General features: G+C 40.7%; 1 protein-coding gene across 3 annotated transcripts; it reads left to right on the plus strand.

The window, feature by feature from the left end:
• The first annotated feature begins 1,096 nt into the window (after positions 1-1,096).
• PEX1 (peroxisomal biogenesis factor 1) lies at positions 1,097-26,176 on the plus strand. 3 transcript variants are annotated; one of them, XM_074151090.1, is made up of 24 exons: positions 1,097-1,355; positions 2,620-2,763; positions 4,580-4,663; positions 4,909-5,023; positions 5,113-5,885; positions 7,333-7,452; positions 9,170-9,293; positions 9,557-9,666; positions 10,506-10,606; positions 12,068-12,200; positions 12,947-13,043; positions 14,133-14,303; positions 14,929-15,083; positions 16,374-16,560; positions 16,756-16,922; positions 17,777-17,911; positions 18,520-18,584; positions 19,392-19,534; positions 19,611-19,714; positions 20,906-21,082; positions 22,652-22,882; positions 24,311-24,511; positions 24,853-24,983; positions 25,885-26,176. In XM_074151090.1, the coding sequence occupies exons 1-24, from the start codon at positions 1,227-1,229 to the stop codon at positions 25,967-25,969; spliced, it is 3,882 nt and encodes a 1,293-aa protein (XP_074007191.1). In that variant the 5' UTR covers positions 1,097-1,226; the 3' UTR covers positions 25,970-26,176. The 3 variants fall into 3 exon arrangements, with proteins under 3 accessions (XP_074007191.1, XP_074007189.1, XP_074007190.1); XM_074151088.1 differs by having other exon boundaries at positions 1,227-1,355; positions 16,753-16,922; XM_074151089.1 differs by having other exon boundaries at positions 1,227-1,355; positions 16,374-16,557; positions 16,753-16,922.
• The last annotated feature ends 1,693 nt before the right edge of the window (positions 26,177-27,869 follow it).

Raw genomic sequence — 27,869 nt, forward strand, 5'->3', positions numbered from 1 at the left:
TAGAGTAAACGCTTCTCCACCAGGTCAGAGTTCTGCCGTTTGCTGAGTAAAACCTGCAAGTCTCTGGCCCGTTTCCTCCCCAGGCTGACCAGTAACCAGCTAGTATGAGGCACTGCCAGAATAAAGAAACACCAGTGTAAAGCCTGCGTGTTCCCCGGCAGAGGGGCCGCATGCAGAAACACAGGGAGGAAAAGAAAACTCAAAGTGCGTGCCACGACTCCTTGGGGCAGATCCTGTGTGTGCAAAGCTGCCTCCCCGCTGCATGTTTTTAAGCCGGACAGACAGACAGACGGACAGACACAAGTGAGACGCGAGAGAAGCAAGGGCTTCCCCCAGCAGGTTAAAAAACCCCAAACCACTCTCCTCTGCTTTGCTTTGTGTAACGAGTGAGGCGTAACGCAGACTGTGGGGAACGCTCTGCCCGCTCACAGCGTGCAACAGGAGCGAAACCCTAACATTAACGGGAATTCATTCTGATTTTGTTAAAAAACAACAACGACTACAAGAAACCCGCCGTCAGGCTGACCTCTGTAATACAGACGGTCGGGGAGCGACCGTTCCGCGCAGCGAGCGCACCCAGCTCGCCGGAGCCCGCGCTCCGCAGCAGGGACAAGTAACGGCTAGTAACGGGAGATGTGGCTGGAGGAGCGCAGGGAGACCGGGAGACGCCGAGAAGCCGCGGCCGACAACCCCGCCCGCCCCGACGCCGCCCCGCTCGGGTGCCGCTTCAGCGGGGGCAGAGCCGCGGCGCCGCCGGCCCTAACACCGGAACCGGAACCCGGCCCCACCTTGACGGCGCGCGGCCTCCGCCCCTCCCGGTACTTGGCGCGCGAGTCGCAGACGCCCAGCTGCGCGTGGTGCCTGCAGGCATCGCCCAGCCCGCCGGTACCGCTGCTGCCGGCCGCCATCTTCCCATCGCCCACCGCGCAGGCAGCTCTAGCCGCTCGCCGAGAGAACAGCCAATCAGGCAACGGGCAGAACGCTCATTGGCTCCCACCGGGGCGGAAATGGACGGCGTCGCTAAACCAGGCAGAAAGAGCCGAATCCCTCGATAGAGAAGCCAATCGGAGGCGGGGAACGGGCATAGGCCGCGCCCGCGTTGGCCGGCAGAGGGTGATACCATTGTCTCGGGGGCGGCGGGGGAGTTCCGGGAAGGCCCGCCCCGCCCGCAGTGGGCAGCCGGTGTCAGGGCGGAGCGGGCGGTGGGGCCCGGCCCGTCCGGCGGCATGTGGGGCAGCGGCAACCCCGGCGGAGGGGCAGCCGGAGCCGCCGCGGTGACGGTCGTGCTGAGCGGGACCCGGGACTGCTTCCTGCGCTTGCCGCCCGTACTGGCCTCTCACCTCCGCCTGCAGCAGGTAGCGGGTGGGCCCCGCGGGGGGCCGGGGCGGAGGGAGGCCCCGGGCAGGGGGTTATGGGAGAGCAGCGTGTCTCCCCCCGCATCCCGTTGCCGTGGTGACACGAATACCGCCCCCTCCTCCCGCAGCGCTAACCGAGCAGGTGTCAGTCAGGCCTTGGGGCGGGAGGTGACCCCCAGCGGAGTCATCCCTCCCGGTGTGCGTAAAGCCTCATAGCTTTCGCTGCGCCTTCCTGCTCGGACAGGGCCCCCTGCCCTGCAAGGCCCTGTCGAGTCCCGGGGTCGGGAAGCGCGCCGTCGATTTTAAATAACATCCCGCACACGACAACCAGAGCGAAGGCTGCGTGTATCCCGGTGCGGCCAACAGGAGAGCTGGGGGGGCTGCTGAGGGAGCGGCCGGGGTGGGCGGCGGCCGGAACGAGGGAGCGAAGAGGAGGCGGCGGGGGCGGCCTGGGCCCCTCTGGGCCGGGCTGCCTCACCCGGCCTGGGTAACCTCCCAGCTCCCCGCCGCCGAAACGCACATCTCACAAAAGCAAAGCCTTATAGGCTTGTGAAAACCTGCTCTTTTTCCTTTGGGGTAGTAGAAGGAGGTTGGTGGGGTCGCAAGAAGGCCGGTACGCCCGGGTAGCGGAGCAGCCCGGGCGGGGGGAGGTGTCCCTGTTCCAGCCTGGAACGAGAGGAGCTTTACGGTCCCTTCCAACCCGAACCATTCTCTGATAAACGTTAGCTTCACTTCTGCTGCAGGTACCGGATGTCCCACAAATTTGCTGGCAAGAGAGAGGAAAAAGGAGTGTACTTGCTTTGGGGTCTTGCGGCGTCGCTCTGTACAGGGCTGGTTATGGTGGGCTCCCGCTTTTACTGAGCGTCACCCGCAAAGCGAAAATACACAGTCTCCAAAATCTTGTCAGCAGTAGCATATCAGATGCAAACTCTTTAATAAAAATGTTAAAAAGGGGATAAATAATTATGTTAATAGATTACACTAAGTAAATTATATAAAAACTTAAATGGAATCAAAAGCTAAATCTAATTGCTGAAGGTATTAGGTAAGTGGGTGATAAAATAGCCTGTGAAACTCAGCGTTGTGTGAAGATTAAGATACATGCAGCAAGTTATTGTTAGGGAATATTAATTATAATAGGGCATGGAAAATCCAGAAAATATTTTTAATTCCTTTGATCGCTCTAATCAAATCCAGTTTAGGTTGGCTAATAGTCATCTCATTTAGCTTGTTTGATGTTAATTTGTTTCTTTGAAACTTACAGGGCCAAGCTGTGAAAGTATCCTGTGGTCATCAGCCTGTATTTTTAAGCTGGATGGAAATCAGGCATCGAGGTCACCAGGGTGAAAATATTGCAGAGATTAACAGACAGTTGGCAGAGAAACTTGGCATTACAGACGGACAACAGGTTTGCAACGCAGTCTTTTTTTCTTATTTAAATAAAGAGTGCATTGCAAGATACCTGAAAGGATAGAAATGTACCAGTTAGCCTTCTTGTTTCATGTGTTTAGACAGTTACTTCATTTATATCTGCTCATAAGAAAAGTTAACTGTCGTGAAATGTCTCAAATATGAAAAGATTTGCTCATTAAATCTTTAACAGTTGCCTAAGTAATATTAGGATAGGCCGGTGGGTAGGTCTTCACAGGGTTGGAGCCGCGACCTGCAGTGCCATTAATGTTAGGAAAATACACTTTTAAGCAATTAAACAATTTGGGAATTATCTCATGAGAATATTTTGCCTGGAGTTCCTGTTATTTTTAAGTAATTATTGACTTACTTCTTATTTCTTCTTGTTTGACTTATTTGGGGCTTAAATTTTTGTCCTTCTTCCCCTTTCCCACCGCATGTCCCCGTGTGTCCTCTGTCTTTGAATGTGTATTTAAGTTGGCCTCTTATTCTTGGACACTGTGCTAAACTTCTTGTAAACGATTCTTTCATCGGTCAGAAGTTGAAGAGGTGCCCAAGAGGCAGCCAGAGCTTTCTGACATGGGACTGTTAAAATCTCAACATGCAGGGGATTTGTCATGTTAATAGGTAGAGATTTAAATGAATCTAAAGAATAGAAAAGTATTACTCTACTCAGAGGTACTGTGTAGTATACTCCTGTATGCCCATTCTCTGGTGGAAAATCTCATTCAGCGTAATAGAAGACATCAAAGGATGTGGCTCAAAGCAGTGTATTATCTTACCTTGTTTACTCTTCTAGCATTAGTTCAGTGGCAAGGTGACTACTGTTTTTGTTCTAGCAATTGCTAGCCTTTCAGAGAAGAACAATTGACAAAGGAAACCTAAGAAAATCTCATCCTGGACTGCTGCCTGGACATAGTAATCTGTACAACTGAATGAATAAATGAATAATTAGGTAGTTTTGCCATTGTTTTCAAGTCGGGAATTGCATGTTTGCTGTGTTTCATAATAACATGCCCTTCTATTTACTGTGTTGGGGAAAAGTTATTCCTCTCAACTCTTGCTTCAAACTGAGGACCTAGAGGAATTTAAAATCAGTTGTTACTTTTATAAAAGCTGACTTGCAATAAATCTCTCTCAGAGGACAGGTAACTAGTTTTATATCAATAAAAACTGAATTAACTTTATTTTAAAAATGTGTGACATGATATTGTTTGAAAGTTATTACTTTCTGCCAAGTGGAGCCTTTGGTAAAAACTTTTGAATTACATTTAATGCTTTCTGAAAAGCCTTTACCATTCCTCCTGATACACAGGACCTTAAAGCTGTCCTGTGGAAGTGGGGCTGTTTCCTGTGACATCATTCATAAAGGAGCTGGGTTTGCTTTTGTATTGTACTCTTGCCTCATTTCTTCAGGCATTTCTGCTTTATACAAATTTTTGCATAACTCAACCAATTTTTCTGCCTTCCAAAGTCCAGGACATTTAAAAATAAAATGTATAAAGTGCAAACATGATTATGTGATCAATACGTATTAAAGATTTTTAGCTGCTGAAGTACTTGGTGCTTTCCGCGCTCCCTTCCATTCGCAGTGTGTTGCAGTCCCCAGGCGTGCCCCAAGCAAGCCGTGTGTAACACGCTCAACACCCGTCTTCTGCTTGTGAGTTACCTCGTGTCATTGAGAAGATGTATGTTCAAAGTAGTGAAAGTGTATAATGAAGAAGATGTCAGTTTTCTAGTTGAATTAAAGATGGGGCTGTTCTGTGTTTGAAAATAAGAATTTTAATATTTTGAAATGGTGTTATTTTTGCCAGGTATTTCTTGAACCCTGTTCCCACGTCTCCTCCTGTCGGCAAGTAGAAGTGGAACCACTCTCAACAGATGATTGGGAAGTTCTGGTAATAAAACCTTTTCCCCTGTTCCCATCCTTTTCTTGCAGATGACAGAGCTTTTGACACAAGCAGGTTTTTTTTGCCCAATGCCCCATTCTTTTCAGCCCCTAAGGGAATACTAAATGTGGTGGGGTTTAATTGTATTTTATATTTCAAATGGTGCGTTAGGAAGAGATGTAGAGTTTCTATCTTCAAACAGATGTTGGAAATGTGTGCAATATTTAATTTATGATGATATCACGTTTTCCCAGGAACTGCATGCTTCCTCTCTTGAAAGACATCTTCTTGACCAGATTCGAATAGTCTTTCCAAAGGCCATCTTTCCTGTCTGGGTTGAACAGCACACGCACGTTTACATCAAAATCGGTAAGCAACAGGGCAGGTTCTTGTGGCAGCTTGAGAAAGCTCTGCGGCCAGGGTGGAAGCACTTATTGACCTGCTTTGTTCATACTCAGGTACACTTATGCCAGCAGCACCCTATGGGAGATTAGAACCCTGCACGGAGCTTCTGATATGTCCTAAAACACGCGAACTTGAGGGAAACATCACCAGCACGCCTTCCACAGAAAATGACATCTTGCTCAAAAGTTTTGTGAAAAACAACATGGAGCAAGAAGAAACAGTAAAGGATCCTTTTGCCAAAGAACCTTACTTCAAGCCAGGAGTACTTGAACAGAGTAAGGCTGATGCAAACATGACGTTTGGCTCAAATGTTCTCCCAAATATATGGAATTTCATAGGGAGCATTTTCTCTCATACATCTGAGCAGAAACAGAAGACTTTGTGTGATAAAGATGAAATGATTACCTTCAAAGACAAGCTGCTGAACTTAATTCACATGGATTCTGTTTTTAGAGTGTGTCAGTCCCAGCCTCCCAGCGTACAGAATGCATCCGCTGCTCATGCGTTTCTGAAATGCAATGCTATTCATGTTTTTCCGTGGAATTTAGAATTTATTGATTTGGATCCAAACCCTGTAGTATCTTACGGGACAATTAATCGGCTGCTTTCCCCAAGACAGCGTCATCAAGAAGCAAAGCAAAATCTGCCATTGGAAAAGCAAAAACATTTGACTAGTATGCAAGACAAAAATCATTCAGATGCTAATAGCAGTCAAGAATCCAGTGAGGGATCTGTCGTTCAAATCGTGTGGAATGGATTTGAAGACCTAAAGAGTGTCATAGAGTATGGCCACAGTGGGGAAGCCCTACATGTTGGAAGAGTTTGGGTCAGTTGGAGCACACTATCTTTTAGGCTTTTTAGTGGATAATATTTTCTATTGGATAATTGTGGAACTGGCTAATTAACATGCAGTTTGGGGCTATAGGCTTTGAGTTATTCTCTCAAGTAGAGTATTCTGGAATCAAATGGTATTTTCTGGAGCTGTGCTTTGCTAAGCCATCTCGTTCTGGGCTATGTTACTAACCATCATCCTCCAAGACATACGGTGTACTCTGGGTTTCTGCACCCATAGCATTTTTGCACCAAATTGTGAAAATTCTTCAGTGTTTCGGGAGGGAGTGCATGCTTTCTTCAAAATCTCTTGGTATCCACTGTTATTCATGAGAATGTGAATGTATTTACTTACATTCAGTACTGCATAATGAGATCTTTTCATCAGTTATCACTTTAAAATGTGCTTTGGACTCTAGGTGTCATCAAACTGTAAAGGGATGGGATCACATATCCTATTGCTACACGATGTTTGCAAGTGCTTTTATGTACTTTTTAAAACACATCTTAAAAAAATAATATCAAATAACTGGCTTTTATGTAATTCAAACTATTTTAGTTTTTGTGTACTATTTTGAAGGTACCACGAGTCCCAGCCTGCAGACACAGACATTTCAGCTTGTTCTGACAGAACTACAGCCTGCCTGTGTTCTTTCTTTCCTGGAAGCACATGTGGGATCAACAAAAATAGATAAAATGCACTCCAAATCACCAGCTGACTATTTGGACGTAATATACTTCTCACCATTTGCTTATTTTTTTTGTTGAGGATGAGAGCAGGAGCCCGCAGGGGTCTTTACCACTGAATCATCTGAGAGACCTAACAATTTTCCAAATGCCAGCAACCATAAAGTCCTTCAGACTTAATAAACGTTTATGGGAGGTTTTCAATTTGGATATACATTTAAAATAACACAGAATATTTGAAAAGTAGTTTCCTTTTTAAAAGGGCAAACTGACTGGTACAATTTAGGGGGACAGGGTTTTCTCTCTCTGTGCTGCAGATGTGCTTAGTTCTGGCCTGTGGAATGGCCTGTCCGTATTAACCTGCCCGTGTAAAATTCCTTTTCATCAGCAAATGAAAGTAGACTTGGTGTTTTTCTATTATACTAAAAGCATTCTTACAACATTCTAAAAATTCTTATTAATTATTCTTTTCAGCCTTCTGGTTTTTATTTCCAGAAGGTAGTAGACGGTCAGCTATAGTGGGCATTTTCACACATAGGGTAAGAGGCAATTAGACGTGTGCAGAGAGAGAACAAGATTTGGATTTTGTGGTTTCCTTAATTCTCCTGCAGATTTCAAGCAATAAACAGATCAACGATCAAATGTAGAGATTCTGTTAGTGATGAAGAAACTGATGTGGTATTATATATGCAATGTTATACCTGTTTTACTTTCTAATATTTTCTTTTCCTTTGCTTTTATTTTAAATATTTCAGATTCCAGATGGTCTGAGAAAAAAACTGCATATTGAAATACATTCAACAGTCCGAATTAAGTCAGTTGACTCTCTTCCTAAAATTCCCGTGTCTCTCACACTGCAACCCAAACAGAACTTAGTGAGTTGATATTTTTGGTCACATAGTTGTTTGCGTGTTGGAAAACTGATTGCTCTAGTCAAGTTGGTGGGTTTTTGTGTTTATTTCTTTTCATATGTTAGATGATAGTTCGGAAGTTGTCTGTCACGTATGACATAATTCCAAAGGGATTTCTTTTTTGAATAATTCCTTGCTTTTTCTTTTTACTGTGCAAGTTTAAATTAAGAAGATGCTATGTTCTACTTAAACAAGGCTTGTCTAGTAATACTGGTTTATATTTTGATCAATGATACTGTAAGCATCAAGCCATTACATTTTGTTTTGCACTTGGTAAATATAAATGCACTTGGTAAATAAAAAAGAATCATAAAGAGGAAATACCCATTTTAAGACTTGTGTGACAAGACATGCTTACACTCCTCAAACACTGCAGTGCCCAGTGGATTTCCCAAGACAATTGCAGTAAAATTATAGATTTTATGTGCTGTTTAGTTTTTTACTTCCTTTTAATGTTTTGGTTTTGGGGGGGGGTTTTTTGGTTTTTTTTTTTCCCACATGCTAAAGATTTAATTTTTTATATCATTGAATCCCTGTGTTTTCCTGTCAGTGAGACATACCCTGTCTTAGGGGTGAGCCTCTGTGACGGTGAGAACATGCTCGGTGCCGGTTCTCACGCTCTGTCACGCAGAGCTCTGGGGTGAAGTATTTCTTCATAACATACCCTCTGCCAGTTTCTGTGTGACGCTGGCCTGATTATTTCCCGTGTTAGCTGTCCCTCAGAACTTCAACATGTGGCACTTCCCCTCGTAGCAGGGCTTACGCAGGTTTGTTCTTTATGCCCCATATTCTAATTTGGTTTCTCACCCACAGAGGAATGGTTGAACTGCATTTTTTTTTTTTTCATATTGGAGTTAAAAGAAGTACTCTGCAGTAACCTGCTAAAATTGGAAAAAGTAGCTTTTATATGTTTTAAATACAGATTTCTCCTTTGCTTTCCTTTCTAATTCATTTGAAGTTTTTTTTAGTTCTTGGACGAAAATGAGACAAATGCAGAAAGAAATATGAGAGTAGCTTTCATTTTCCTTTCTGAACACTGCTTCTGTGATCCTGGTTGATTCCCCCATTTATAGACAAGAATTATGCTTCTCTGATTAGGAACTCTGCCAGGAGGGATCTGATCTAGACTCAGTTCCTTTTCCTGTACCGTTTATCCGGGTGCTCTGCGGTCAGCCGCTGGGGCTCTTTGCCTGCCGGTTGGGGTTTGGTGGTGATGCCCCTGACCCGGAGGAGCCCAGGGTTCGATGTGTAGGAGGCAGCGTACACAGGGAAGAGAGGCCTGGAGTCAGCACCCAAATAAGGTGCAGGTCAATACCGGTGCGTACCTTGGGTGCTCTTCCAAAGCCAAGAGCCGAGCAGTGCTCTTGGATCTGGCAATACAGATAAGTAAAACAAGAATAAAAGCTTTTCCTTGCCCTCACATTGGTGTTCCAAAGAGAAAACCTTTAGAGGTGGTGGAAGATTCACCTGTTGCTGTAGCGAGGGCTAAACAGGTCCTTTCCATAGAGCAGTTGATAGAAATGGTATTTGTTGGCAAAATGTAATTTTCTAAATAAATAAAACTCTTAGACATCTTCTTCCATCTCTCTGCTACCATAAGAGAAACAAATGCCTCAGGCATAGGAAACAGTTTTACTTACTAACACCTTGGTTTGTTTTACTTCCCTCTTTTCCTATTTAGCACAAAGATGTACATGAAGATGATGTTAAATCTGCTTTCAGTTCTTGGCTGCAGGATTCCACTACTGATGATTACCCATGGATAATGAGAGGCACAGACTGTATACATCTGTCTGTTAAAGAAGGTAAGGATAAACTGGCCTGTGCTGTAGCTGTCTTAACTCTCCGTTATGGAATTTACGTAGGCAATAATCTCTGTACGCACCATTTAGCAGATATCTCTGCACTGAAACTGTAATCAGTTATGCTTTAATAATGATTAACTTTTTTTATTCTTTCATTTTTCATTATATCGTAGTAATTCAAAATGTACTAATCTGTTTCATTTTATGAGGAATAAAAAGTGAATTTATTTCAAATTTTAATAGTTGTTCTTGGTTTTTTATAGGAATGGAGGAGTTTGTCGTTAGTATGGTGCATCCTGCACACATTGAAGAAAATAAGTCTGAGAATATTTTTATACTGAGTCCCAGTTTGCTGCAAAAGACTAATATACAAGTAAATATCACATAGTATCAGGTATCAAGTAATTTAAATTGTTTTATTTGGTTTAAATATATTACATTCTCTATATAATGTATTTTGGTTTCCCTTCTGACATGAATAATGTCAGTCTGTTCATTAAATTATATCTTCATTCTTTATATGTTATTTTATAGCCTCAGCATTGGTGAGGTTCCAAGCACACCTCACTGGTTACTGCATTTCATAGTCTGTATTAAACTCTCAGAAAAATCAGTTAGAGCAGAGGAAAGCCAGTACTGTCCAAGTCTGAACATACTATCCTTACACTTAATTGTTCTTTCCTGCAATACCTGAACCACGTGAGATCCCTTCACAGCTCACCTGGCAGGAGCGGTAGCTTGTTCTGAGAAAGACAAGACACACTCCCTGGTCAAACCTACCAAGCTCACGCTGCCTTCTCTTTTATATAGTTTCCCTGCGTTCTGTTTCTTCAGTCTTTCCTTTCTCAGGATAATAAATATTTCTGTTTAATATTAGGATTACTGTTTCCATTAATAATTCTGGTGGAACCAGTGCCCGTGACTCTAGGTTTATGGTTATAATAACAGTGGGATAACATTTTTTCATTTTTAAATTGATAGAGTTAAATTTTAGCAGATAATTAGTGTCCTGCTTTGGCTGTTTAGAATTGAGTTTTTCTGCAAAATTTGGGATTCCTGTTACCAGTGCATCTTTCTTTCAAGCTCAATAAGCTTCAGCAAAGCATACACGCGACATTTTCTGTACACAGTTCCAAAAAAGACTAGTCATTTCTATACCCTTTGTCTGCAGGTATATTTAATGTAAAGTACTAATTTTTTCCTTTGTTGCAGGTTCTTTTGCATCCTCTAAGTAGAAAAGCTGATGGTGACAGCCAGCCACCTACGTGTGATACAGACAGGAACCTTCCTTACCACAAACTAAGTGATTTAGGGTGAGACATTTTCATAGCAGAAAACATGGGAGGGAATGGAAATTAAAAGAAAAAGAATACTGGTGGGAATGCAGATTTTTTGAAAACTAAGTCACATCTAAAAAAAGCTCATGTCAGGCTTAGATCTTATCCTAGTGTATGTAGAGGGTTAATTTTGTCCTCTGAATAGTCTTAACTGAAGTGAATAGAAATAGAAAACTTATGTACTGACAAGTTCAGCATGTGTGACAATAGGATGGGCAGAATCAGAACTGTGTAATGAAACTCACACAGTTCTACTGAAAGGTAGAAATACTGATGTTTCAGTGACTCCTGCAGCACTTCTCCGGGATGAAGCACACCTCTGTGTAGCAGCAGGGGGTACTGGGGGAGCTGGAGGGTGGGTTTAGCTGGGGTTTCCAAAGCAAGGAAAATTTATGATATGGTGCAGTCTGTCTGTCAGCCCCCTTCCCACAATAACTTACACCTGTTTACTTGTTTAATTAAATTTAATAGTACGGGTCTCAAAGAAACTTAGTTCCTGTGAGTTTTATCAGAATTGCTAGCTGAGGAGAGAAATTCAGAGTTGTGTCTCCACTGGTAAGAAGTGCAACGCAAGCTCAGCAGCTCCGTGGTTAAGCTGCTAGGTGGCTAGTGGCAGGGGTGCAGACTGGAACTAGCCATAGGACTCTTTCTCACAAATAAATAAGTAATATATAAAGCTGTGGTCATTAGTATAAAGGGAGGCAGTGGTACCACATAGCAAACTGAAGCGAGGATGGGACAGAGGGGACACAAGACTGAGTATTGTGGTAGTATGTTACCGGCGTTGTGGAAAGTAACGGAGGCCTTGTGACAGGCAACTGAGTGTATTGTTAGTGGAAAGGGGTGGGAACTGATCAGGGAGTAGAGATGTTAGAAACCAGGATTCACTCCATTTCTCATGCTTTTTGTTGAAAGCTGAAATACAAACCCGATAGCTTTGCTGTTTGTGGACCTGAAAAGAGGACTATTGCATCAAAAGTCACAGAGATTTGGGACGGGTGAAGGATAAGGATATCTTCAAATGCACTATGGGCTGCTTTATTTCTGAAAAGGCTGAGAAGTTTTCTGAGCGTGCTTGGTGTTTTACCAATTTGTTATATTCTTTAGTAGGTTGTTACTCAGACACTCAAATAGATGAAGCCCCAAAATCTGGTTTCTCTTACCTTCTGAGCCCTGCCTGGCACTGGGGTGGTGTGGAATGACTGGATAACCCTTTGTTGTGGGGCTGTTCTGCAGTGTCTGTCTGTCCCCTGTGTAACCACTGCAAAGTAAAGGTGCTGCCTCTTCAAATTTAATTGCCTTTAGCTTTTTCTTGAAAAGGTGAAGTACCTTAAAATGTGTCTGCATCAAAACTTCACCGTACTGCAAGCTATTAGTGTTTACATCCCGTGTGCTGATGCTACCTGTAGGCTATTTAATGTTTTATTTGCTCTGCAGAGGAGTGGACAAATTAGGAACATCTTCCTTTGAGCACATAAGCCACAGTCTTCTGGGCCGTCCTTTGTCTCAAAAGCTGGCTGCTATTGCCGTGGGACTGCGAAGCGGGGGGGTGCTTCTCGCGGGAGGAAAGGTACACGCTGCACTGCTCCCCACTTGCAAACCCTCCCAGACTGTTTGCTGTAGTTACAAAACTTCCTGAGTTTTCTTTGATACCATGCGAATTCCAAAGAATTAAAGAACAAGATGAAAAAAGAACAGTTAACTGAACAGAGTTAATTCAGTAAAACATTGTATTATATATATGTGTATGCACATTATATGCACACTTCATCGATATATATACATATGTCATTTATATATATTATATATATACAATGTAAGTTTTTAAGATTAGTTCCCATGCAACTTCAATTTGTTCCCTCGGGGGATTAATCTACTTCATGTTTATAGTATAATAAACACTTCTTGTCTCTCAAATATTTGAATGAAAATAAGAATATAGTATTTTCTCCTGCCATTTTATGTTACAACACAGGGGAGTTGATACTGTGATTTTCCCGTTGCCTCTTACAGTGATCATTTAATACTGTATTCCACTGGAACTAACAGATGTCTTAACACTGAATCAGTGGAATCAGAACATTATCTCTAGTGGGTCTGTCCACTCTGAATGTGTTTATACTTGTTTCACTCTAGGGCTTTGGTCTCTACCAACTGATATAAAGGCAGAGTACATATATACTTTTGGTGAGGAATAAAACCCATGCGCGTACAGCTTTCCCAGCGTGCTAACTGGTGTATACTGTGACAACAAGTCCACAGAAACAAAAGGAAATAGTTCCGTCAATTTACATTGGCTCACATTTATTTTTGTAGGGAAGTGGAAAGACAACATTAGCAAAGGCCATCTGCAAGGAAGCATTCGACAGACTGGATACTCATGTAGAAGTAATTGATTGTAAAGCTTTAAGAGGTATGATAATTTTTTTTAAATCTCAAATATTGGCTGTATGATAAAGCAGCACAATTATGAAGTTATTATATTTAGCCTGAATAATTTTTCTAGTATTATTACTGCTTTTGCAAGGATATTTGATGCCCCGCAATAAGCATCTTTATCAGTCTGATGAAAATAGAGCTGCCATAAGCTTATTTCACACTTTTTTCAGTTTCTGTCTCATGTACCACCACCAAATTCAAGCCATCCTTGCCATGCTTATTTCTGATTGTTACAAAATAGGAAGAAGTTGAACTGTGTGTTTTTTCAGCTGTGCTAGGTGGAATAAATGTCACATGAACTAATCGTAAGTGTTAAAGGATACCTGTATTACTCAGTGAAGGGATGACCCAAGCATCAAAGAGGGATCGAACAACCACCTGAGACCTGATTTATGGTGACATATTTACTAACCCAGTGTATGTTGGCAGTGGTTATCTAACACTCATGATTATAGGTGATGATGAGATGAATCCTTAGGTTTTGTGAGTTCAAAATAAGTATTTTGCGCCAAAAATGGAAGAGAACAAAAACGGCTTTTTTTACTCTTTCATTTACTGGCTTTCCCAAATAGTCGTGGTGTTACAGAGGCAGAGAATACTCAACTGCTTTCTAACAGAGCCCTTGTATTGCATGGCTATATTCTTTTTGCTTAAGTCCCTACTAAGCTCTGTGCTCCAGAGAAAAAGGGAAAGATTGATAAAGAGCTCGGTCCTTTGCTCTGAAAAATGTTTCGAATTGTGGGACTCTTTAGTAGCTGATTTAGAGTGCTGCTGATACTGCCCTGTTTTTAACTGTCTAGAAATTGGGCCTGTAGGCTTCTGTAGTGGTTGATGAAAGAAGATTAATCTCATTTTAGGACAGATGAATCCTTCTAGTGCTTTTCTGATCGAAGATGTGGACTCTTTTCTTTACTGACTGTTGGCTCTGGTTTAATCTTGGTGCCTGGATTTATAGGAGTAATGTTAAGCTACACAAATCAAAAATTATGTGAGCAAGATCTAGTCAGTCTGATGATTTTTTTTCCTGATATGTTTCATCATTAAAATTATATTTCTGTTTTAGGAAAAAGATTAGTAAATATAAGGAAAACTGTGGAAGAAGCTTTTTTAGAGGCAGCATGGAGACAACCATCCGTTCTTTTGATGGACGATCTCGATCAGGTTGTTGGGGTACCTTCTACACCAGAGCATGAGAACAGCCCTGAAAGCATTCAAAGCAATAGGCTTGCTTATGGTAATACTGTACTACCTATGTCTGCGTAAAAATATAACCTAACTTAGAACTTCTTGCTCCTGAGCTGTATTGTCCTACCTGGACAATTCTGTCTGTATCATTATTGCCTCTGGACCGTGTGCTATTCCATGGCAGGGATTCACAAATTACAGTATTTAGACCATTTGATTATTCCTTGCATCCACAATTTCTTTGACTTTCATAACACTAGATTGCTTATTTTCTAGGGTTAACGTCTATTTTTATTCTTATGACTTTCCCTTTTTTGTTTACATTGAGGGAATAATATTTCTAGAACAGTGATCATAGCGCACAAAAAAAACATCCATGTTTAATATCCTGTGGTAGACATCATCAGTGACGTTACAAATTAGCTTTTAAAGAGCACTTCTGATGGCATTTTATTAGTGGAACATACTGTCCTAGAAAAAAATAACTATACATCTCTTTTTTTTTTTTTTTTTTAATTTTAAAAAATCTTGTAAACATGGGAATGAAACAAATGTATAAGAAGATGCTACATTTTGTGTGCCCTAATGCGGTCCTGCAGTACAGTAGGAATGTCTATTACGAAATGCAGAATCTTTTATTTTGCAATTAATTGAGCAATGTCTTCTGTGTTTAGTTTTGAAAGATCTGATAAAAGAAGTTATTTCCATGGGGAGTTTGATTGCATTAATTGCCACAAGTCAGTCTGAACATTCCCTGCATCCTTCCCTGGTTTCAGCTCAAGGAACTCACATATTTCAGTGCTTCAAACGTATCCAACCTCCAGATCAGGTAAATTCAGGTAAAATGGTTAAAATGTTGTTTGCGTTCCCTGCAGCCTCAAATACAGTACTGAAACAGCCACAAAAATAGTAGGTTTCACCTGAAGAAGAGAAAAAAATCTGGAAATCTTAGAAGTTCTTTAATGATACTTAAATATTTACCTCAGGACTTACATCTGTTATTATAAAGTTTAAAAAAAATAAACATAACCCAGTGAAAACTCCCCGTTGGCCCCACTCTCCTTCTCTTCGGTGGTGAGGGAAGGGTGTATTCGGAGGACATTTCAGTCCAACGTAAAACCAGTCCAGTCGTCTGTCATAGGTGAGGTAGACGTGTCTCCTGTCTCCTCCTTACCTGCAAGGGGATTCTAGAGGAGCAGCTTTGAAAAAACATGTAAGTCACTACAATTAGATAAATGAGATTAAACCTAAGTGTGTTTTTTCGTTGTGCAAAGGAATAGGTCCCTAGAATGTGTATTTTTAAAATGTTATTAAAACTAAATGTTAATTTTATGGGAAGGTTTTGGGTTGGTTTTCTATATGAATTATATCCCTCTACTTTTGAATCTAGTCCATTTTGAAAATGGACTTTTGAAAAGTAAAAAGGACAGAGGTAAGAATAAAGAACATAACTTCCTTGCAGGAGAAAGCAGACGCTTTGTGCCTGTGCGTGCCCTCACGAGGTGGCACAGACGTGGCAACTCGTGTTTAGCACCGGTTGTTGCTGCTGCTTGTCTTCTCTCACGGGTTAGCAATGAAGCCACTGAGCAGAGGATTCTGCCTCAGATAGTGCACCTTTCTCCCACTTCCTGCAAGTCTGCTTTTATCATTTTTAATACCAGTGCATGAATAAGGAAGAGACATCACTGGAAAAAGTCAGGATCTCAAAAGATATCAAATTATCTGATGTATTTTTATCTAATGCAATATATTTCATCTCAAATATATTCTACTCATATTGTGAAAATGAAAGATGTTCCTTTGTCTGTGAAACAGAAAAAAATAAGTGTAAAACACTAGAATCTGGGTGGTGGAGGTTTGTATTATTATTTTTGGATTTAAAATAGCTGTGGCGAGGTAAACATTTAAAGTTATAAAACTGGTGAATTTATTGAAATTCACCTGAAGAACTAACTTTTGTTTATATTCATGGCTGCTTGGATTTTGTTATTTGAAGGGTTGGTGACATGTAAATATTTAAGGAAATTTTAGTAACTCGTATGTATTTATTTTTTGAATTTCTGAATTCCATATAAATAGTAAACTCAACATACACTTGCTGCATAATTCTGTTTTTCAGAAGCAAAGATGTGAAATGCTGCATTCCATAATAAAAAAGAAACTGAATTCTGATGTGAAGTTCTCTGATCTCGACCTCCAATGTATCGCAAAGGAAACGCAAGGTTTTGTTGCTAGAGATTTTACGGTGCTGGTTGATCGTGCCATTCATGCCTGTGTTTCCAACCAGAATGCATTCCAGAACGGTGGTATGTTGACAAGAAAATTTCTTATTTCATAGTCTTGCTTCTGTTATGTAAAACCTGTGGAGTAATACAGAAATAAAAAGCCAGTTTTAATGTTCTATGTTTAAAATGTATTTAATTGTTAGATATTGTGAGGAATTTGTGTAGGCTGTGTGTTCTTTTTTGGTTCAAGATTTTTTTTTTCTTTTTTTAAAGCAGAACTGAATCTGTCAACTCTGGATTTTCAGAAAGCTCTGAAAGATTTTACTCCATTAGCTCTGAGAAATGTCAACCTTCATAAACCTAAGGACATTGGCTGGGACAGGATTGGTGGCTTAAAAGATGTGAAGCAAATACTCATGGATACCATCATGTTACCTGCAAAGGTACCCAGTTCTTTTAAATTAGTTACCTGAATTTTGTACATAATGTTAGTAGGGGAAGAGTGATTTTTAAGGTGTGACATAGTATTTGACAGAAAGACGACAGATGTGATTTTAAGCTACTTTTGTAGCTTCCCAATCTTCAACTGTGTTCAACTACTGGAAAAGTCTTTCTCCTTCCGCTTCGCTCTTCCAAATACAGAAGGCAATCGTTCCTGCTTTTCTGTAGATCAGGTGTTGCTCTGGAGTGTTGCAGTGTTGCTGACATCGTCTTTGCGACACTCTCTGCAGGGTTTGTGATTAGGCTCTGTGGAGATAACATTTCCAGCTGCCTTCTGCAGTGCTTTTGCTAGAGGAGTGCTCTCTTTCGGATGAATGCCAATCCATCAATTCCCCTTTATTTTACTTCGGCCTTTCTGCCTTGATTAAAACTTCCAGCACTGAAATGAGCCATCCATTTCAGTCCTCAGAGAAACAGCTGAACAGTTTTCTGCATAATGGACAGAGTCTTGTACTGTATACTTACATAATGTAATCCTATCAGTTGGTGATTAAAATAGGAATTTAGAAGTACCAATGTGTGCGTTATAAAGCTCTAGTGCATCCCTATTCTGGCCTGTTTCCTCGTGGTAGAAAATGCCACATGTTTGTATTTTAAGTACCTGTGAAGCCTGGGAGCCCGCTTCAGCCCCAGGTAAGCTAACAACAGTCCAGATGAGCTCTTGCGATAATAATGTGGATAAAAGAAATTTAGATACCTGCTGTTTAGACAAAAGTCAACACTAGTCAGTGATGTCACAGTACACTGCAGAATAATCACACATTTTAGAATATGTCTCGTTGAAACTCTTTCCCAGTATCCAGAGTTATTTGCAAACCTGCCCATCCGACAGAGATCAGGAGTCTTGCTGTATGGAGCACCTGGAACAGGAAAAACACTGCTGGCAGGAGCAGTTGCCCGAGAGAGTGGAATGAATTTCATCAGCATCAAGGTAACGAGATTTTGAACGTTATTGGTTCATTTTATTAACTGAATGAGATAGCTTAACATAATAGTTGTGAATATGTGCTTGTGAGGGCAAAATACCAAAGTAAGAAACTCAGATTTAAATTTGGTATGTCTCTGGGTATCCCACCGTCTGACTTCTGGAGCTGCGCAGCTTTATAACTGAGATATTTTTTTTTAATAATTATTCATTAGGCAGAATTATAAAATTTAATTAGAAGTTCTTAGTTTCCAATTTTTTATAGAAAGATCCTGGGTTTTGATTCCCTTGGACAATGCAGGAAGCAGAGCAATGCATTTTAAACATATTTTCAAAATGCAGTATAAGCCGCTGCCTTGCAATACTGTAACTCATGTTCTGTTATAGTAGAAAAATAGAAATTATTATTTCAAAATAAGAAAATAAGTTGGAACGCTTAAAAGATTCTTTTGGTTTATCTAGACCCCTCGGCTATTCTGTACTGAGATGCCCTTCTCTTGGTTAGAGGAAAATTCACTCTAGTATATGAAATCTATGCTGACGTTGAACTACACGTTAAAACTAAGAAACATATCATGAATGTTGTTTTCTGATTTTTTTTTTTTGTTTTTTAGGGACCAGAGCTGCTTAGCAAATACATTGGAGCAAGTGAGCAAGCAGTTCGAGATATCTTTAACAGGTTGGCTTTGTAAAGATTTGTGATGTTATTAATGAAGTGTATTGGTTCAAGCTTTAAGAAATAGGTTTTTTGTCCTGGGAGAGACATGGCATCAGGTCACAAAAGCATCTGAAATAATTAGTTGTGCCGAACCAGATGTTCAGATCTTGGCAAGTTCAACTTGACTGTCATTATTTAAGAACGGAGCATTTTGGCTCAGATCAGGAGAGCACTTTTGCAGCTGAGCTCCCAGTTCTCTCCGTTTACAGTGCGTTGCTTCTCATGGCAGAACTGGGGTGGAAAACACATGCTGAGTTCCTCTCAGGTGGTTCCAGGAGACAGCCGAGTGTGCTCCAACTAGTAATGAACACTCAGTACCTAGGATCATACTAGGCTTGGTATTGAGGTCCTCGGTGACAGTTGTTTTGTTGTTACAGATCTGTCCTTACTCGTTAACATAAGCATATCCTACATAGCTGTTGCTCCTCAAGTGGTTTGCAGTGAGGCAGTCTCTGTGTGAGATGTACATAAGCCCAGACCTCATCTGCAGTGGTTGGATTTTAGAGCTTTCATGTATATTAACACAACAGTTGAGTACTTCAGAAATTATGGAGTGAGTGCAAGGGATGTCATAAAAATGAGTAGTGGTTGCATTGCAATCCAATTCTTCAGAACCTCTTCATTTCCACAGAAAACAGATTTTCTGTTCTTTTGTTAAAGATAACTGCTCTCTGAAGCCAAAAGCAATTATCTTTAATATTTCTAAGCAGTTTTACCTGTGACCCAAACTTAAGCAGAATATACTTATTGCTTTTTTTCCCCTTTTAGAGCTCAAGCAGCTAAGCCTTGTATTGTTTTTTTTGATGAGTTTGATTCTGTTGCTCCTCGCCGAGGTCACGACAACACAGGAGTTACAGACCGAGTGGTTAACCAGCTGTTGACTCAGTTAGATGGTGTGGAAGGCTTACAAGGTAATACTTCATCTGTGTGCTCCTTTCTGTGAAAAGGTCTAGCAGACGTTGATGATATTTTCTGCCCTTTCCTAAGGGGTGTATGTGCTCGCTGCTACCAGTCGCCCAGATTTGATTGACCCTGCTTTGTTAAGGCCAGGCCGCCTGGACAAGTGCCTGTACTGTCCACCTCCTGATCAGGTGAGGAAGCAAAATATGTTATGTGCAAGGCAAAGAAAAAAAAAAATCAAACTAATGAGCTTTATTCTCCTTTTCTTTATAGTTAGTGGCATTGCAAGCGTGAGCAAAGTGGACTTGATTGCCCAGCTGCCGTTATACAACAGTATGAAATCATTGATTTTAGTGCCAATGTGTTCGCATAGAACTGGGGAAAGACAAGGCTGTTTCCCGCAGTCTTCAAGATCAAATCATGTTCCTGTGGATATAGCTCATTAAAAAAAAAAAAAATTAAAAAAGGAAACTAGTCTGCAGTAAGAAATTGGGTGCAGGGTAGTGTTTATCGTGTTCTGTGTCTTTCTGAGAATTATGAGTCCAGTGGATCCACTGTTTGCTTGAAGTGATGAACCAGAGTCATTCTCAACCCAACTCTTGAACTATCTGAAGTTTTCAGAGCAGTTTTATTCTGAATCCAGTTGATCCCATTCTTCTTTACCCACGTTTGGTTTGCAGTATTCAAGCACTTTTTAAGTCAGATGTGTCACTAGTTAGGAAAGGAACGATTCTCATTCATTTTAGTGGGGTTTGGAGCCCCTTTGAGGCTGTACAAGGTGTGTCTTTGATTCCCCATTCTATGAGAAAAAAATTAGTGCTGTTTTTTCAGACTAGTTGTCATATTTAACAAATACTACATCATTTCATTCTGAAACTCACATGAAGATGATGTTCCCTTGCCTTAAGAACACAGTTATACCCTCTTTTCCTTTTCTTTTTTTTTTTCTTGTAAATTTCTGATTTAGAATATGATCATTCAGGTAAACAGAAGTTTTTCACTTTTGTCACACTTCTCTTTGCAAAAGGATATGTGAGTAGTGAGTTCACCTTCATATTTTTATGTATTTCATGTATAACAATCCCAGATACTAACTGGATATTTAGAGAAATACACCTCTCTGTATACTGTGTTTGGTACAGTTTCCCTTAGACTTTTCAAGAAAATGTAACCAAATGTATGCCAGTATTTTAAAGATTAACTACTGCCCAGTATGTCCTATATGTACTACTACTAGGGTAGTATCTTCTTGAAAATTTAAAGGTCCTTCCTTCCTCCCTTAGGTAGGAAGTTGCTTGTGACAGGGCCAAAGCACTAGCAATTAGGACAAGAAAAATAACAGGTTGCTTTACTGACATTTTTTTTTCCTCCCTTTTTTACAGAATTCACGCTATGAAATCTTAAAAGCTCTCAGTCATTCCCTGTCCTTGGCAAACGATGTGGACTTTCAGGATTTGGCAGCAAAAACAGAACGGTTCACAGGGGCTGACCTAAAAGCTTTATTGTACAATGCCCAATTAGAGGCAATCCATACTCATTTAGGTTCAGGTTTAACACAGGTAAATAAAACTGGTACAAAAGAAGTTTCTTCTGTTCTTATTTTGATGTCGATATGTTTGAAAGGGTTAATTTTATCCATGTGTTTTTAGCAAAAATATTTTTAATAAGATTTTGGTTTCCTATATTTGTATACAGAGGATTAAAACCTTAATATGTTAGCAGAAAAATGCAAGAATAATGTAACAAATTAGTTTAAATACTTCTTAAACCCAAGATTTTTTCATTTTATGATAAGTGTTTAATGTTAAGTAGATTTATGTAAGCTAAATCTGAGGGATGACTGACAGATCAATATGAGGGATCCCACTCAGAGGTTCTCAGGAGCAGCTAGCAAATGCAGTTTTGAGGTGGCACATTTTGGATGGTGGAGGAAGCAAGAAATTGGTGGGTTTTGTGGAGTTGTTCCAACAGAGTGAGTCTCATCTAAGGTCAGGAGAGAAGTGGTGAGAGGGTGGTGGTATCTGAAGTGGCCTGCACTGACTCATCTTCCAGGCACCAGCTGATGCTTGCGCTTCCGAGGTTCAGGATCCCACCCTTGGTTTATACCCTTTATGCGACTGACAGGTCCTTTCCTCTCTTAGCCTCTGTTCAGCCACCTCTCCTCACATTTTTAATGACTGTCTTCTGGTTCTAGCTGGAAAGGGGCCGGCATGGCTTCCACTGCGAGGGGGTCACAGGGAAGGGTTGGGTCAGGGGTGCAAAAGCAAGGAGACCTCTTAGGTTCCTTTTGCCCCGGCTGTTACCAAGGCATGGGCTCTGAGGATGCAACTCTTAGTAGTGGGAGGGATCTCCAGCATAGCTTCCCGGGAGACCTTTTCACTTGTAGCCTCAGTAAGTTGGTAGTTGAATGGACACCTGATGATTATCCATTGTTAGAGGAGGCCATTGTCTAAAGTAGTGGTCTCTGGAGTGGTGTGCACCCACCCCGGGGGTGCACAGGACAATCCATTCAGGTGCAGGAACTATATACTAGGGCTTCAATAGTACATGTACATAAATTACAAATAAATAAACACGCATATATTTGGTGGAGTGTGCTCAGACGTTTTTCACTGGAGGGGTGTACAACCAAAAAGGTTTGCAGACAGCAGTCTAAGGCAACAACTGTGATTTCCACACCAACACCTAAGATGTGTTGACTATGACTGAAAATGAGTACAGCGATTCGGCGCTGTAAAAGTGGGCTCACCACAGTCTCCTGGAGCACTTTGCACAAGATACTGAATTGCCTGGAGGGAGTGGTGGAGGCGGAAGCGATGGAGTTCTGCAATGGAAAATGTACATGGAGTTTCCCAACGCTTGCTGTTACTGAGTGAGACAGTTCACAGCAAACAAACAAAACCTTAAGATTATCTCCTCGATTATTTTTCTAGCATGAAGACAGAAAGTTTTGTTTAAAGGCATTGGATTTTCTTAGCAGAATTATTTGTAAATATACTCCCAGAGAAAGACAGATTACTAGAATCAAATCGATACTTTCATTTGCACTGTGTATGAAATTTGTAAATGTATTTCAGATTGTAATTACTTATGAGTTAACACTTTTAATGTTCTGTTCTTTGCCACAGGATTTTGGTTCTAGTTCTGATAGTGACTTCAGTCTCTCTTCCATGGTTTTTCTAAACCACAGCAGTGGCTCGGATGATTCAGCAATAGACGGAGAAGCAGGGCTAGAGCAATCTCTTATTTCTTTAGACATGTCTGACTTGCTTCCTGAGGATCCAAGGTCCAACATGTATCGTCTTTATTTTGGAAGCTCTTATGAATCAGAGCTGGGAAATGGAACTCCTTCAGAATTGGTAAGTTACTCACTTAATACTTTGAATTTTGTAAATATTATCAGTTGTGAAGCAGAAAAACTGAAGTAGACAAATGGTATGGTGTTATAAATACAATTATGTCTGGTTTGTCCTTCAAACTGTCTTCAGCCTATGCCTTGTGGTCCCCAGTGGGGAAGAAGATGGAAGGATGTGATCTGACAAAATACAATATGGACGTTCTGCAACTTTGCAGGACTTCAAAATCAACATCCCAAAATACTGCTTAATACCTTAGAATTAAGCAAACTGCATTCATACTAGATCTTACTGCCTGGTCTAATGGCTTGCTGCCTTCCAAAGTTTAATACTAAAACAGTTTTTTACTTTTTGGTGTTTTTTTTTAACTTAGTTTTATTATTAAATGACCATCCAGCTTTCAAGAATTAAGTCATAACCTTAAGAACCAACAAATATTTTTCAGTTTCCAGTAGGGTGTGCATTAATGCAATAATCTGACCATGGGATTGCGCAGACAACAAAAGTAAACCTTAGCTTCTGTCAATGCTCTCAAGGAGCAGAATTGCTGCTGTTGCAGTACCCGTTGAGGAGAGCAGCCCCTTCTCTCTCCCGCTCGCCCGGAGGGATGTGCTGTTGGCGGCTCATCGCCCGCACAGGGACCAGCTTGGCTCCAGCTCGGCACAACGGAACGTGCTGCCTCTGGGCTCCCTGTGGTGAACGGGCGACTTCAGAGTCGGCGGGTGACCATGAGACATTCATTGTCAAGACCTGTTGTAGAACCGTTATTACTAGTAGTTACCAAAGTTGTTAGACTCTTGTGTTCAGAACTGTCTTGCATCAATTGTTAAAGCCACAAGTAACTCATCTTGACACTGGATAATGAATTACTGCCTACTAAGGTGCTTTTGTATGTTTTATCTTGCATTATAGTGATAGTGCTCAACTAACGTACATTTGGAGACTTCAGATTTCCTCTGACTGTTGAGGTTCCTCAGCAAGGCAACAAGGACTTTGATCTCTTAAAGTTGTTGAACTTCAAAGTTGCGTATTTTAACAAGTGCACAGACAATTTGGAGGTGATGAGCATTTAAATTATGAGTCATTCCAAAGCTAACTACATAGAACCACTTTCACAACCACTGATTTTCATATATAAATAAGACAATGGACTTAGCAGACTTTTATTCTGAGAATAGGCCATTGCAAAAATATTCAGATTTTTTCCAAACATGAAACAATTTTCAAATATGTACTTTTCTCTAAACACCTTAGCAAATTAACCTACATCTTTCTGTTCAAAAAGTTATGTATGTGATATATTTTTAAGAGGAAGTGCTCTTTTTGCCAGCAGGGGCAAGCTTATACTGAATTATGGGCTAAATCTTAATGGTGGAGTTGCTCTTCTGGATCCATAATGAGTTAATGTATTTCTCCTTGTGGTCAACTTAGAGCTCTTTGTGTTTGTCTGGACCAAACTCCATAACTCACGATTTCACCAGCGTGACTCAGAGAGACGTAGCGTCATCGCAGCCTTCAGTGCTCAGAGCAGCTTCTCAAGAAGACTCCCTGGAAAATAACCAGGAGCAGCAAATAGAGCACCTGAGGACAGAAATCGGTGCTGTCAAAGCCAACTACAGAACCAAGAGTGGAGTATGGCAGTTCTTTCAGTTATTTAGTCTTAGCACTTTTCTGTTGTTTTCCCACACTTCTTCAAATGTCAATAAATAATTTCTGCAATAATATTAAATATATCAAAAATAGCAAAGATAAATGATACCTCATTTGAGGAGAAATAAGCCAGATATTAGAGTTCATATAACTAAGTAGTTATTCTGTGTTACTAATTCTGGAAGGGGGCGCAGGACTTATGATTGTGTTTGTAATACATTTGTTTGCACATCTAATGATGAAGTTCCAGAGTTACTGATATTCATGGCGCTATGTCTTTGTTTCTGTGGTAATTTTTCGTTGTTCATGGCTCTGTTTTCAAGGAGGACAGCACCCTTAATCAGTCAGTGCTTGCCAAGAACACTTTAATTATTAACCAGTCCCATCTGATGACTGCACTTGAGGGTATAAGACCATCCATTAGCCAAGATGACTGGAAGCATTTTACTGAACTGTAAGTACTACTTTTTAATGTCTGTAATTGTGTATTCAGTGGAGATTTGGTCTTTTCACATTTCTTATTCATCAGAAATACAATAGTTATGTGGGGAATGGCAGAGTTGAATAGCTTCTGACAGCAATTTTTTCCAGAAATACTAAATTAACATACAAAATATTTTAGCAATGCATTGTCTTCTATTGTTTTTATTAATGTAGGACTTAGAAATTCTAATCATAGACCAGAAAACACTTGTATTATGTTCAGAGCTGTACCAGTACAAAGAGGCACAGATTCTCAGATGTAGAGTGGGGTCCTTCCTGCTCCCACTGAGCAGTAGCTCCTCGTGTTCTCAAACTGCCGGGTTTGACTCTTCATAGGGGTCTTTGTAGCTGCTGTTTTGGGAAAAAGGCAATAATCTGCAGAAAAGGAGACTGTGTCTCCTTAGACTTGGAAAAGACTGGAGTGAAAAAGCTGGAAACTGGCACCAGGATGTTCTTTGATCTCACCAGTGTTTTTTTCTGACATGAAGATTGTTAGGAGTTCTCTTCCTCAGCTGATACATGGATAAACAGGTCTTACCCAGCATGGGGAAGAGAGAAGGAAGGGACAGGAAAGGAGGAGAATGAGAGATGCTTCCCAGGAGCCTGTACTGTCCTGTCCACTTCTGTTCCTTGCCCCATCTGCCCTCTCCCCAGCCCCAAAAAGGGAAAACGAAAAATAAAAAAAAAAGCAGCAGGGCAGAGAGCTCTCTCAGGTTTGTGGGTGAAAACTCCTCCAGGTCTGAGGAGACATGCACTCTCCACCCGCATAAAAATATACGTAAACATCTGTAGTTCTGTGTTGCGTTCCTGTGAAGAGGCGTATGCAAACAGGCATTTCGTAAGAATTTGCTAATATCTTTCTTTGTTTCCAGGTATGATAATTTTCAGAATCCCAAGAAGAGGAAAGGACAAGTTGGCTCCACATTCAGACCAGGACAAAAAATGACTCTAGCTTAGTAACTTGTGTATTGGCTTGTAGTTGCTAAACTGTGACTGGAAATTACAATTGTGATTAAATCAGATTATTTATATTCATATGGATTTATTAATGCAGCAGTTGAAGATAAGTTTCTTTTAAACTTACATGCTGTAAAATTGTCACGTTTTATTTTGAAGAAAATTGTCTTCCTTCAGATTGATATTAAATTTTTGAGAGAATATCGGCTATGTTCTGTCCAGTTGTTTATCACATAAAATTCTGAATTTTGTTTTTTATCAGTATAGTTGCCACAACCTCACATTTATTTCCTATCCCTGTTTATTTCCTCACAACAAATAGATTCCATTTGAATAAACTGGAATATCTAATGGTGGAAATGTTTTAAAAAAATCCTATATAGGCATTCTCTAGTGGCCTTCAGAGAGGTGTTGGAGAAGGGTGGTACTCCATGTGTTCATTGGCAGACAACTAACGTAGTACTTACAGAACAATTAGCAACTCGTCTAATACTTCCAGAACAGCTAGCAAAAAAATATATTGATACAAACCAAGGTAATTGCATGTTGGTTTCTGCCACTATTTATTATTCAGAAGAATCTCAAGCTGCATTTCGCAACAACTGTATCTTATCCCCCTCTGTTCAAAAACACCTCTGATGTTTGGGAGCTTTCTGATGTTGCATCCTGTTGAAATTATTCACAACCACTGTCTTACTGAAGACTGTTAAAGAGTTGCCTTCCCTGGCTGGTGGATAGATAAGCAGGTCTTAACAGCAGGGGAAAGAAGGAAGGGATGGGAAAAGAGGAAAGCTAGAGATGTTTCCCATGAGTCTGTCCCCCGCTTTCACAATGTTTTGCCAGTACTGGGGGGTTTTGCTTGGCTGGTTTTTCACTAATCCTCCTTTCCTACTATTCACCTTCCTGAGGTAATTAGAAAACATAGATTTTTTTTTTTTTTTTTTTTTTTTTTTTTGGTGGTCTTCCATAGCCATGATGTGCCTTTTCACACCTGCATTGCTTTGGGCCATTGGGCATTGTTACCTTTCCGTGATCTCTTCTTCAGGCACATTAGTAGCAGGAGCCTTCCTCAGGCCGATCCTAAATGTTTGATTATATTGGTCCCACTACGCGTTCCAATTTGTTATTTCATTCATTGACATGTATCATGGTATGTCAGTAATTAGAAGCACTCATCATAGTGACCGTATGATTATAGAGTTTACTGCTGTCTATTTATCTGTAGTTCCTATTCCCAGTGCCAGGAAATAACCCAAGGAATGTATGATCTGTCTGTTTATTCTTCCAGCCTGGCACGGGTGAAGCCTGTGTACCCTACAAGCCGTGATACACTACAAGCCTTAGCTTTTAATACCCCTGATTTTCTCATTTATGCTGAGCTGTTGCTTTTTACTTATGCTTAACTCTTGCTTCAGTAGGTTTCGAAGTTGAAAATCTTTACTGCATTACTACAAAGCTCTACTATTGTCAGTACCACTATGGCATTAACATCATACTATTTTTTAAAAGTCGATACGTGTTTGTTCAGTTAGTGTTAGAGCCATATCCTACTTACCTCTGACCTCCAGTTCATCTTTCTACATAATAGTGTCATTTATTTCCATGTTCCCCTCGCTCTAACCGGCTGTAGAGGTGCGTATGAACAGGGGTTGAACAGGTAAGCCATTTGCTGCACAGGAGCCAGCCGATCCCTGTCGGATGCTCCCCAGTAACTCACATTTACACTGGTAAATGTAAGGTACTTGAAGAAATATATCTTTTAACAGAAGAGGGACAAAACCCCACAGATGTTGTTAATGAAGCACAGCAGCTGGCAAACTGTAACTAGTTACTCTGCTTTGTTTATAAGGCAAAACTCAAAACCTTTTTTTTTTTTTCTATTTCCTTTTCCAGGTGCAGT

This window comes from Numenius arquata, chromosome 7, assembly GCF_964106895.1.
Source record: "Numenius arquata chromosome 7, bNumArq3.hap1.1, whole genome shotgun sequence".
Classification (NCBI taxonomy): domain Eukaryota; kingdom Metazoa; phylum Chordata; class Aves; order Charadriiformes; family Scolopacidae; genus Numenius; species Numenius arquata.

Bases quoted from the DNA above. Each gene is read 5' to 3' on its own strand.
- PEX1 (XM_074151088.1), top strand. From the start codon at position 1,227: ATGTGGGGCAGCGGCAACCCCGGCGGAGGGGCAGCCGGAGCCGCCGCG. The intron at 2,764-4,579 runs GTTTGCAACGCA...TATTTTTGCCAG, and splicing joins GCATTACAGACGGACAACAG to GTATTTCTTGAACCCTGTTC. The intron at 14,304-14,928 runs GTAATACTGTAC...TTCTGTGTTTAG, and splicing joins AAGCAATAGGCTTGCTTATG to TTTTGAAAGATCTGATAAAA.